The 11921-nt window shown below is 43.5% G+C and overlaps 2 protein-coding genes across 8 annotated transcripts; one reads left to right on the top strand and one right to left on the bottom strand.

Annotated features, from left to right (window-relative positions):
- Positions 1-1548: 1548 nt before the first annotated feature.
- LOC100283344 (uncharacterized) lies at positions 1549-4892 on the top strand. 3 transcript variants are annotated; one of them, XM_035967392.1, is made up of 6 exons: positions 1549-1721; positions 2244-2785; positions 3210-3262; positions 3738-3869; positions 4075-4236; positions 4406-4892. In XM_035967392.1, the coding sequence occupies exons 1-6, from the start codon at positions 1711-1713 to the stop codon at positions 4670-4672; spliced, it is 1167 nt and encodes a 388-aa protein (XP_035823285.1). In that variant the 5' UTR covers positions 1549-1710; the 3' UTR covers positions 4673-4892. The 3 variants fall into 3 exon arrangements, with proteins under 3 accessions (XP_035823285.1, XP_008677286.1, NP_001358862.1); XM_008679064.4 differs by having other exon boundaries at positions 1549-1813; positions 2163-2785; NM_001371933.1 differs by having other exon boundaries at positions 1568-1721; positions 2163-2785; positions 4406-4889.
- A 122-nt stretch (positions 4893-5014) lies between these two features.
- Positions 5015-10208, bottom strand: LOC100193289 (uncharacterized). Of its 5 annotated transcripts, none has more exons than XM_008651351.3 (10): positions 9571-10208; positions 7414-7586; positions 7173-7326; positions 6939-7055; positions 6707-6773; positions 6453-6601; positions 5956-6089; positions 5756-5854; positions 5576-5651; positions 5015-5479 (listed from the first exon to the last, which is right to left on the bottom strand). In XM_008651351.3, the coding sequence occupies exons 2-10, from the start codon at positions 7474-7476 to the stop codon at positions 5385-5387; spliced, it is 954 nt and encodes a 317-aa protein (XP_008649573.1). In that variant the 5' UTR covers positions 7477-7586; positions 9571-10208; the 3' UTR covers positions 5015-5384. The 5 variants fall into 5 exon arrangements, with proteins under 5 accessions (XP_008649573.1, XP_008649630.1, XP_008649469.1 ...); XM_008651408.3 differs by having other exon boundaries at positions 7414-7572; positions 9571-10130; NM_001138431.2 differs by having other exon boundaries at positions 5063-5479; positions 6453-6514; positions 7414-7572; positions 9571-10093.
- Positions 10209-11921: the final 1713 nt, after the last annotated feature.

The following is an 11921-nucleotide window of genomic DNA, read 5'->3' as shown; positions in this document are numbered from 1 at the left end:
GACTATATGCACGATCTGCTGAAGATAGCCTAAACAATACCACACATTTAGCTACCTAAATCTAGAAGTGCGGCAGAGCAAGCTCTCTCTTAAACTAAAATAGGGTTGATAATGATCAATCAAATATATGTTGCTTAGGTAAATCAGCCAACCTCCTGTGTAAACCAAACAAAGAAAAAGAACATAAATCATGTAGACATGTCATGCTTGTTTTCTACTCGAACAAATTTACCAGACTTATGAAGCAACCCAAATGTTCGATTTTAGACACTTGGAGGGTATCCAAATAATATGAACTAGTACTAGCTCTAAACTAAACACTAAAAAGCAATTCAATTAGCTTTAACACTTGGAGGGTATCCAAATAATATGAAATAGTACTAGCTCTAAACTAAACACTAAAAAGCAATTCAATTAGATTTAAGCAGAAGTGGAGACTTAGGCCCTGTTTGAATGCACTATAGCTAATAATTAGCTGTTAAAATTAGCTAGAGCCATTTAAAGAGGCCTTTATTAGAGCCAAACAAGCCCATAAGGGCATGTACAATCCTTAGCCCTTGGATTGGTTTTAAATGTACAAGAGACAACCAAGAGATTCCATGATATAATTCAGAGACTTTAGATCATAAATGTAGTTAAGAAATAATATATAGAGAAAGTCGTCTCTTGTTATATTTATTTCTCTAAGGCATGTATAGTGGAGAGACATCAAAATGGTTCTCCAAGCATAAGAGACAACTAAGATACTATTATACAATGGAGTGTCTATAAATGTTGTCTATTAATAAATGTAGAAGTGAATGCGTCTGTATAGCATCAGATCGATATAACATACGACTTATCTGTACAAGGGAAGTGAAGGTGTTTGTTACTACTTAGGTCACAAGCCAGAGATGTCTCTTCACGGAGCGACGACTCCACGATTTTTTTTCAAATACACCCTTTAGACACTTCAAGAGCCTCTATATTAAACACCATTGGACATGCCTAAAGACCACTCAAATGGTCTCATATTGAGGGCTTATTCGGTTAGGGGTGGATTGAGGGAGACTGAAGGGGATTTAATCCCATTCTATACAAATTTGTGGGAGGGGATTTAATCCCCTCCAATCCCTTTCAATCCACTTTAAACTGAACAAGCCCTAAATGAGGTTATAAATGCCCTAAGAGCAACTCTAAGAGACTAGCCAGATCGTTTTGTAAAGTTAAATTTGGTTATTATTAGAAGAAAATTGTCTCCAATAGACTTGTAAATGACTCTCCAAATTTAGTAGCTCTACGTCACTATACATTCGTTTTTTATTATTCAATAGCCTGCTGCACTCGTCATACAAAGTTATAAATTTATATAGTCCGTTGAAATAATCTATTTGTTTATAAAATCTATTTTAGACACTAGCTAAATTAAATTTGGCTAATTTTTTTACTAATCTGCTCTAAAGGATAATAGGCAGAGGGATCTCAAAGTAAATAGCACAAGCGTTGGGGTCAAATGAGGTAGACCGCCGCCTCCGTGATCCATCTACTTCTCTTCCCTTCTTATCTGCTACAGCAATTTTGGCGTGCTTTACTTACCTGCTTTTTATTTTTTCCTTTTTCCGCGACAGAATCTTTTTTGTTAATTGCGAAAACGAAAGAGCCCGTGTGAACCGGAGAGGTGAGGAAAAGAGGAAAAGGGAGACATAAATTGGAGGCCATTATCAAGAAACCATGAGTTCTAGGTTAGCTGAAATCTCCCTTATTGTAATCTGTTCATCTCCTGGCGTGAGTCTGTGGCGCTAGTGTGATGCCTTCTCCTAGCTCATGGCTTCCGGTCTGGAATTTTGCTTACCCTCTTCGACTTATTGTTCTTTTCTCTTTATTCCGCAACTGTTGGGTCCGAAATTATGGTGATCTGTTCGGTATCCCCCCCTGCGAAATCCGGACAAAAGTGGGGATCTGCAGCTTCTGTGCTTTATTGGCTTTAAACCTACCTTTTCTTGGACCTTTTACCATTTCTTTGGCCCATTTCTTTTATCTCCCATTTCCGCCAGTAATTTGCTTTTCTTTTCGTTTCTACTTATTTCCACCTTCCATTTCTTCGAGAAATTTTCATGTACCGTAAAACTGTGTGCTTGTCGCGTGAAAGATCTCGTACTTAGCGGTTTATGGGTTTTTCGCAGGTTCGCAATCCCTAATCCTGATCTCACTTAAGCGCTCGTGAGCTCTCTCCAGTGGCTAAAGATTGCAGATTTGAGTTATAGTCCAAGAAACGGGTGGTGGTCCGCCATGGAGGTGAGGTCCGAGCAAGGGCTGATGGCGGGGAGGGATCTATTCGGTATGCCAAAGAGCCCGCCGGCGCCGGTTTCCGGGCCGCCGGCGTCCGCCGCCATGCAGAGCGTGCGCATGGCGTACACCTCGGACGGCACCGCTGTGTTCGCTCCGATGAGATCCTCGGCCGCGACGCCGTCTTACCAGCCGCAGGGTGCAGCCCACGGCGCTAGCATGTCCGCGGCGACAATCATTGGAGGCAATGGCGCGGCAGCTGCGCCGAGCATGGGGGAGCCGGTGCCCAAGAAGAAGCGCGGGCGACCAAGGAAGTATGGGCCCGACGGGTCCATGGCGCTGGCATTGGTGCCTGTGTCGGCGGCTACGGGGTCGCCGACGACAGGGCAGGGTTCTTCTGGGCCGTTCTCACCGGCTGGGTCAAATCTGACGAACTCTCTGTTGGTAGCCTCGCCGGACGGGTTCAAGAAGCGGGGCCGGCCTAAGGGTTCTACCAACAAGCCGCGCATGGATGCTGCTGGTAAAATTTCTACTGCTATCATTTACACTGATTTTAAGGTTTTGGTATGGTCTGTAGACTCAAAATGAGTAGGAACTGGCGAAGTATATGTGTCAGTTGTTATTGAGATTGCACTGGCTCAAGTGCCATTGTCTTTGTTAGAATTTGAATCTGCTTCATGTGTGCCGAAATATGTACACCCTTCTAGCTTTAATTAGTTAACTGTGCAAAACTATAAATTGTGGATGGATTTGTTTGTCCTCAGTTATTTCAGTGTACAATTTACCACGTTTTCTTTTCAAGAGTGGTGGCATGTGCTTTTTTCTCTGCTGAATTATGTAACATGCTGGTAGTTATTCTAAGTTCTGCAAAGCTGATGTACATCGACTAATTTTTCTGTTGATGATATCAGCATAACTAGCCCTAACCTGAAATCATCTTGCAGGATCGTCAGGAGCTGGATTTACACCTCATGTTATCACAGTTCAAGCTGGGGAGGTATAACACGCTATCTTGCATTTGAACATGTTGACTGTTTCTTTTTTTATTGTCAGAATATGTTCTTGCTTTTATTCTTCCTGGATTCTTTGCACTTGTTTACATTCTTTTGGACTTTCTTTTTTTGCTCTACTTTTCTATAATAACGTTCCCACTATGCAACCTCTTTTATTCTCCTCTTCATTGTTTGGAACATTTCAAGCCCTCCCAGTTTTGGCTTGTGCATATGCTTGCCACTTTTTAGCACTATTGTTTAATCTTCGTGCCAGTACCTTCCATTACATGATGTTTGGTGTCAAATAACTTCAGTTGCTGTAGCTTTGCTAATCAGCGGCACTTTTTATTTCAGTGTTAAGGTGTTTAGTTCTGTACCTGTTGTGACTGTTATTCTGTTATTGAAAGCAAACTTCAAGGTTCATGATTTATTTATCGGTAGTTTTCTCCGAAACATAACAAAACACGCGCTTCTTTTCAGGACGTGTCATCAAAGATCATGTCGTTTTCTCAGCACGGACCGCGTGCAGTCTGTGTTCTCTCAGCAAACGGTGCCATATCAAATGTGACGCTTCGTCAGACTGCTACATCAGGCGGAACTGTAACATATGAGGTCTGTGCCCCTATGGACAGTGGAAATGGAAACTGATAATCATCCTTCTCGGTGAAACGGAAATTTTATCACAAACTCTTAGTTGTGGAGGTCCTAGATATTATGACTGTATAATGAATGGGAGGTGAAATAGAAATATTATCTCACTGTGCAATGTAGAGATTTGAATAACAAATGATAATAATTTCTTCTTCCCACCCTGCAGGGTCGGTTCGAGATACTGTCACTGTCGGGGTCATTCCTCTTGGTGGAGGATGGTGGTCAACGCAGTCGAACTGGAGGGCTCAGTGTGTCGTTGGCTGGTCCCGACGGTCGTGTGCTGGGCGGTGGAGTTGCAGGGCTCCTCGTAGCAGCTTCGCCAGTTCAGGTATTTTTTCTCCCTTGCAGTAGTTAGTTACAGAACACTAGATCTCCAGCGCAGTTTTCTTGCATTCACCTCGTTCTCGAAATGTAGTGCTCCAAAGTGGGGTTAAGCTTGATATCACCGTGTAGTTTCTACTGACTGACTCCATTACCTGTGCATATGTTGTCTGCAGATAGTACTGGGAAGTTTCAATTCTGGAGGCAAAAAAGAGGCAAAAAAGCATGCTCCTTCAGGACCCACACCAGCGCCACTGAAGGTCGCTCCTCCGACAACAACCAGGATGGGACCCAACAGCAGCAGCCCTCCTTCAAGAGGAGGTACATTGAGCGAGTCATCCGGTGGCGCCGGAAGCCCACCACCGCCGCTGCATCAAGGCATGGCTGCTAGCAGTAGCAACGACCAGCCGCCGTTCCTGTCCAGCATCATGCCATGGAAATGATCCTCTTATGTAGTAGTATAAGTCAGAAGCTTTGAGTAGGGAGGTAAATTTGTAGCTCTACTGTAGGTTTAAACCTGAATTCCTGTGCTACTTAGGTGTATTGAGCTGTAACGGATGTGATCATTTGAGAGCTACCAAGTGTTGTTTAGTTAAATGTTTTACCAAGGCATGTCGATCTGAGCCAGAAGATTCTTGCTATGAATTTGTTGTTTGCGCTTGACCTTTTTTTCTGCTGTAGAGAAGGTTGTGGAGCCAAAGGTTCTGCACAAGAATACGTTGAAAGCATTTGGCATCCTTGATGGCATGCCGAACCATTGAAGGTTCCGTGACAGACAGATGGCGTGGCTAAGTTTGTTTATCATTTGTAAAAAAAGCAAACAAAAAAGACATACTGTTTATAGATAGCTCCTGACTAATGTCGTCGTCATCAGGACACACAATGTTACGACTTAAACAAGAGAATCAGATCAACTAGCAAAACACAGCATGCACCAAGCATTCAACAGGGCAAGTGCCAAATGACAAAAAAACATCGACTAAGCGGCCACAGCCAATGCGAGAATACAAGTCCAAGATTATGGTATCCCAACATGTTCCTGTAATTGATTCCCCCTCAGCTATTTCTCCGTCGAATCGTGGTTCTGTGAAGTAGCGTCCACATCTGACAGCGCCATCTCAGCATATCTCTGCGCCGCAGATCGAATGGAATGTTCTATTTTTTCAAGAAAATCCGATTGACAACGTGCAATGGTAGTGCATAGGCAGGATCCAAAGGCTTCACCCCGGGGTACTCCATTAATGAAAGCCCTGCATTGCAAGAGAGAGGTAACTGATTAATCGACCTCCATGGCAAACGAAGATTCTTACGGTAAAAGTGCCACGGTATGGGAATAAAAGCAGCACCTGCAATTCCAAAGTACGTGTGATAGATATCGACTGCATTATCTGGTCTATCTGAAATGCCGCCGTTCTCTTTGTCCTGCCGATCAACATGAATGAGAAGAGTTGGAACCAGTACTTGTTATAAGTCAAGGGACATACGGGTTACGCAAATGGCAGTGGTGGGAATAATAGAACAGTTACCTGACAGTTCAGTATGAATTTCGTTAGCTTTTCCTTGTCAATCCAATGCACTCTGTCAATCATGACTAGGCTCGATAGCACCCACCACGAGTAGCAAACCTTGAGAATTTGGTAGGGTTCAATTAAATCCATAGCGGGCTCGTGGAAACATGTACTGAAGAATGCAGACCACGCATGACTTGTGACAGAGTAAACCTCACATCAGCTAGTTTCTCAGGCCGCCCATTAAGTCCTCCGTCTTTACACTGGCGCTCACAGAGCCACCATCCGAGGAGGTCTCTATCAATGTGATGCAGGGACCCGGTGATTGCGAGCGCGCCGACACAACAAAATACTGCACCAGCAAATGTACATGGTGTTCAGGTTACTTGAATCACCGTAGAAGCAATAGCTTGCAGAAAATACTTGAGTTTGGAAGTAATCACATCCAGCAAAACTAACTTCAAGCTAGATCAGTTAAAATGTCATCAATAATCCAAGGAAGTTCTAGTGCTACAAACCTACCATAGTATAAGTCAGATTACATGTAAAAAAATGCAGTAATATTCCTTTGGAAAAAAGTCTACTGCATTCCTAAACCAGTTTGCTCATTCTTATTCCTTGGTAAGCATATTCTAGAAACAATTAGACTAAATTCCAGTTACACTCAGAAACACCACAATGCAGATTGTCAGGTGAAGTCAAGGGTAAGGCATACTTTGTCCAGCATGAGACTCCCCTCCTGGCATAGCTCCAAATCCGCCATCCAAGTTCTTACAGCTAACAACGAAATCCACAGCTTTTTGCACATCAATCTTATGCAGACGGTGCAGTAATGATAAGGTACATAAGGCAATATACGAGAACCTACATACAGAAATAAAAAACAACAAACTCAAGACTTTGAACTAATAGCTCACATGGGTTGTTATGCTGGGAAGTCCAAAGTGGCAACATATAAAAGGTTTTTACCTAGTGTCAACTTCACCCCAAATATCGCCAGAAAATGATCCATCCTTGTTTTGCAGTCCGGCGACATCTGGCGTGATTTAGATAAGGAAGAGGAACTGGATTCCAAGTTCAGTGAGCTTAACAACAAAACCAAAGTTGCAGAACTGGCTTTGCTCACCAGGAGATTGGTAAATATCAATTTTACATACACCAACAGCACAAACCCAATTCAAAATCTGGGAAAAAAGGATACAATCAGCAACCTTGTCGACGTCAAGGACATCGAGCCGATCGAAAAGGCAGAGGACCTGCACGGCGCTAAGCGTGTAGAGGACATGCGGGTCATGCCCAACGTTCCCTCCAAATCCACCTGCGCATCCACATACAACCCAGGGAGATCACACATGTGAATCAATACCATATTATTACTTCGCAATCCAATCACCCAGGGAAAGGCAGATCTGAGGATTGGGCAAGGGGGAGGTACCAGATTCGGGGTGGTAGCAGGACATGATCCAGTCGACGACCTCGGCGGCATCTACGGCATGGAGCTTGTGGAGGAGGTCGAGCGTGGTGAGGCCCCAGTAGGCGCCGTTGAGGCGGATGTGCTCCATCACCAGCGACTCAAAGGAGTCCTTCTTCTGCGCCGGCACAAGAGGGGGTGTTGGAAGCTGGAGAGGTGTCAAGGGAACGCGGGGCGGGAAGGGCAGGGTGGTCTCGCTCTTTACCTTCTCCACCGTGACGATGTAGCGGACGTGCTGGTCCGCAGCAAGCTCCACCTCATCCGCCATGACTGCCTTCTGCTCCGCTCGTGCTCCTGTTTCCTGAGTCGAGTCCTCCCCTGAACTGAACCCCTCCACGATGGCTGAAGAATTTCGTGGCGGGGGCTATTTCAAAATATCTGGAGTTTGAATATTAATCACGTCCCAAAATCAAGGGGGTATGTGCAAACAGTAGTATCGACTATCGAGAGTAAAACTGTCAACCGTCCAAATTGGTTGGGTGGGATAGACAAGCTTAACAATTTTTCGCTTCCACAATTGATTACAAAACAAAATTGGAAATGAAAACAAGATATTCCATAATATGAAAAAAATAAATACAGACGGTAAGTTAAAACTCCTTTCTAAAGCAAATGACAGGGGCTCTGTTTCAATTAAGCTAGGATGGGAAGAGACAAACAACCCAAAAACAAGGGAGAGGTAGTGGCCAGCTTCTACCCTACAAGGCTAAGATTGTAGGACACTTTTGCTTGCAGTGCCCCTTTGCCCATACCGTCTGGAACCTGGTTAGCACCGCAAATAGTTGCCGGTGGGAGAAAACACCCGCGGGGTCCCAAAAGACAAGAGGCACAATTGTAATGGTATGGTCATCTGTATCATGTGTAATATTTGGAATTGGGAATAACATAACCGAAGCATCTTTGATAGTATGTCCCAAACAACGCAACAGGTAGCTCTAAACGTAAAGGAAGACATTTCTTGGTGCAAAAAGGCTTTTAATAATCCGCTGCCTGTAATTTTTGTTTTCTTGGCTTAGTGTATCTTTGTGTTCAGGGAAGGTTACTCAGCCTTTGGGAGCTTTTCATGTTTTAGTGTTGTAAAGTTAAATTTAGTAGATTATTCCAACGGACTATATAAATTCACACTTTCAATGACGAGTGAAGTAGGCTATCCAATAATAGAGAGCGAATGTATAGGGATGGAGAGTTACTAAATTTGGAGAGCCATTTACAAGTCTATTGGAGACGTTTTTCTTCTAATAATAATCAAATTTAACTTTACAAAACGATCTGGTTGAGTAACCCCCCTGAAGACAAGGATACACTAAGCCAAGAAAAACAAAAATTACAGGCAGTGAATTATTAAAAACCTTTTTGCACCAAGAAATGCCTTCCTTTATGTTTAGAGCTACCTGCTACGCTGTTTAGGACATACTATCAAAGATGCTTCGGTTATGTTATTCCCAATTCCAAATATTACATGACCATACCAATACAAATGTGCCTCTTGTCTTTTGGGATCCTATGGGTGTTTTCTCCCACCAGCAACTAATTGTGGTGCTAACCAGGTTCTAGACCGCATGGGCAAAGGGGCACTGCAAGCAAAGGTGTCCTACAGTCTTGAGGGCCCAAATACAATACTTAGCACACATACATCATGGGTTGGCCAACCGACAACGCCAAATTATCTGCGCTTAGGGTTTTATGTTGCACTAAAATCAAAGTGAAGAGCTTGTATTCGTTTTCTGCATATGTTTGCCAAATTAAGTTTGGTTTGTGCCTAGTGTAGGAGGAGCCTTGAATTGCGCCTTGTATGCCAACCAAGTGGAACACTGCTCATCAGTTGTCCATCTCTAGGTGATGGAATCTCACACTCTAGGCTGCAGATGCACATCTTACAACCGAATTCACAAAGCAACAAATTCTTCAATTTTAAGTGTGGCCAGCTAAGATTACAATATGACTTAATATGCCTTCACATCCTAATATGACGGCATATTACGAGCCTTATTAAAGAGCCTCATGAGTTTTTTGAGGCCCTTTCAGGAGGGATCTCCAGATACTTGATTTAACAGTTGCCATAAAATTTAATGTTCAAACATTACTTCTACACGTCCCTAATTTCATAAAAACGATATGAGCATACGGGAAATAGATCATCACAAAAAACAAAAAAGGAAACACATCATTTTGTTTTCATGTTTTTTATTGTGATTATGAAAATGGACGGGACAAGTGTAGCGTAGAGAACATGACGGAACGGGATTTGCCATTTCATGGCACGGTATTCCATATGCAAAAAATGTCCAAGCAATACTAATAAGCAAAGTATAGTGCCACTGTCTCTTAATCTCAAGAGTGGATCTGGCCGCTGTGTGCTCACCTTGCTTGTTGTTTCAACCTTCAAGCTCGAGCTGGGACTGGAACGGACAGAGGGGGCTGAGGGGGAGGTCCGGAGTCGGAAGTCCTGACTGTCGGGGGCTGACCGTCGCCGGTCGCCGCCGCCACCGGGCACGGCGCTGGGCGCGCAGCCGCGCAGGAGCGCAAGACCGAGGAGGCGAGTCTGCCGGGGGAGGACCGATCACCAAGGGGGGCTGGGGAGGCCGCGCCCCCGCCGTAACGCGACGCGCCTCCAGGGACCAGGGCTCTCTGCTCCCGGCTGATGCCCACGCGGGGGAGGTGTCGAGGCAGCGACCGTCGAGGCGGCGAGCTGGAGAAGCGCGGTCGAGCTCGGGTGAGGGAGGCGGCGGCGCGGCCACGTGCGGCGATCAGCGGCAGGACCGTAGAAGTTGTGCCTGTGCGCGATGCGGGGCTGCGGCGCCGGGCGCAGAGCTGGACTGCTACAAAGCGAACGACGCTGGCCGGTGGCTGGCGGCAGCCTCAGAGATGGAAGCATAAGATCGGTGGTGACGACCTAGGATTTAGGATTTACTGTTCTGTGATCTAGTGGGCCGGGCTAAGGTATGGCGCGGGTTCCGGCCCTCCATCGCTAGGTACACGCGACATGCGTACACGCGACATGCTTTCGTCTCAAATTAAAATTCGTTTTACCTTTCTACCGCATTCATACATTAATTAATAACTAGTTATGTGCTCGTGTGTTTCAACGGCACACAATCACAAAAACAAGAAGGTAGATTTTTTCAAAAATTACAAAAAGCATATGATCTTTCAACATAACATACAAAATCGAGATGGAAATCAGAAAACAATGTAAGCCTCAACTACAGAAGAAGCATCAGAGAATAAAGGACAATAATTAGTAACACTATATAAAGCAGTTAACAACACATGATTGTCAAGCAAGCGTATGAGCACAGCTAGCACTTTTCTAGTACACATTTGAGCATAGGTTCTCCTAGCTGTGGATAAAAAGGATGATGATCAACGAAAGAACAACCTTAACCAATTGAAGGATTTAGTAGAGAGAAGTAGGTCAATGTGTCGACCTAAAGTAGAACTCTATCTGCTTGAATAGCTTGACATGTTCCTCTTCTACGTTAGGTTCAGGCGCCTGAAAGTAAGGATAAGCGGTCAACGAACCTGAGCAAGTCCGCCAGAAGCTATAAAATTGAAGTTCATATAAACTTCCCTCTCGGCAAGGTGATAAATGATAAGCCAATAACCAAACACTATACTCTACCGCCAGAGGACGAGAAAGCACACACAGAAATAACTTGACACTTCAATGTTTCTATAAATTTCAGTAATCTAAAAATGCAAACACCATAGAAATAATCATGTCTTCCAAACTCAGTTTTTTTCCCTATAATACACAGGTGTCAAATCATGATTAAGAATCAAAACTATACTCATATTTAGTAAATAACACAAAATAGGTTGCTTATGAAACACTAAAATTAAAAGAAGACAATGCATATTAGTGGAATGTGATATTTAGAACTAACACGCAATAATTGATGTAACATAGGTTGCTCATTTATATACAAAATACAAGAAGTTGAGTGTTGTAACAACTATATATTCTTCACAGGCATCTTTCAGTTATTTGCTAATGTTCAAATCAACAACAATATGTTTTTTGTCAAACATGTACAAAAGAACCTAAACATAGGTGTTGCTACTTTGACAAACAATAAGGCAAACTGTGTACATATACAACAGGCATGATGTATCCAGAAACATGTGAAATGCTTAGGGCTAGAAGAAGATTACCGTGTGACTTTTTACTACACAGGGGCAGCTGGCTCAGGCGTGTTGAGCTAGCTTCTTCACTGTCGAGGCCATGTTCTCGCCCTGGTGCTCAGCAAGGGCAAGTTTGGTCTCACTGGGTTGTTTGATGCCATCGCCAACAAAGACGCCAACGCCACCAGAATATGCATTTCATTCTCAGTACCAGTTTTTGGTCCTGCGTCAAGAGGAACCAGAGGAAACTGTAGCAGCAGAGAAAAAAATTACCGATCTTTCATTGGAATTATTTCATGGTTTTACAAATTTTTGGGCTTACAAACAAAGAATATTAAACAAATAAATTTTAGACAAGCAGCCATCAAGCATGTATTTTATCAATGAAAAATCCATAGTAGCTGAAGGAAATATGTGTTGTCATCTTGACATATCTAATTAAATTGATTCTATAAACATTTTGGTATATCCAAAAGTTGAATTTCATTCTCATAGCTATGGTGAGAGGCTGAGTGCATGCAAAATAATGACACAATGGTTGTGCTTGCTAACAGAAAATATGAAAACAAATGTGAATTTCCATCCTAA

This window comes from Zea mays, chromosome 1 (genome assembly GCF_902167145.1).
Source record: "Zea mays cultivar B73 chromosome 1, Zm-B73-REFERENCE-NAM-5.0, whole genome shotgun sequence".
Lineage (NCBI taxonomy): Eukaryota > Viridiplantae > Streptophyta > Magnoliopsida > Poales > Poaceae > Zea > Zea mays.
Note: the sequence above shows the minus strand (reverse complement) of the source record. Positions and strands in the feature narration are given on the sequence as shown.

Excerpts from the sequence above, each read along its gene's own strand:
- LOC100283344 (XM_035967392.1), top strand. Across the intron at positions 2,786-3,209 it reads GCCGCGCATGGATGCTGCTG|GATCGTCAGGAGCTGGATTT; the intron begins GTAAAATTTCTA and ends ATCATCTTGCAG. Across the intron at positions 3,870-4,074 it reads GCGGAACTGTAACATATGAG|GGTCGGTTCGAGATACTGTC; the intron begins GTCTGTGCCCCT and ends CCCACCCTGCAG.
- LOC100193289 (XM_008651247.3), bottom strand. The coding sequence starts at position 7,476 with ATGGCGGATGAGGTGGAGCTTGCTGCGGACCAGCACGTCCGCTACATC. Across the intron at positions 6,774-6,938 it reads CGTCGACAAGGTTGCTGATT|ATGTCGCCGGACTGCAAAAC; the intron begins GTATCCTTTTTT and ends AAATCACGCCAG. Across the intron at positions 5,480-5,575 it reads CACGTACTTTGGAATTGCAG|GGCTTTCATTAATGGAGTAC; the intron begins GTGCTGCTTTTA and ends CTTGCAATGCAG.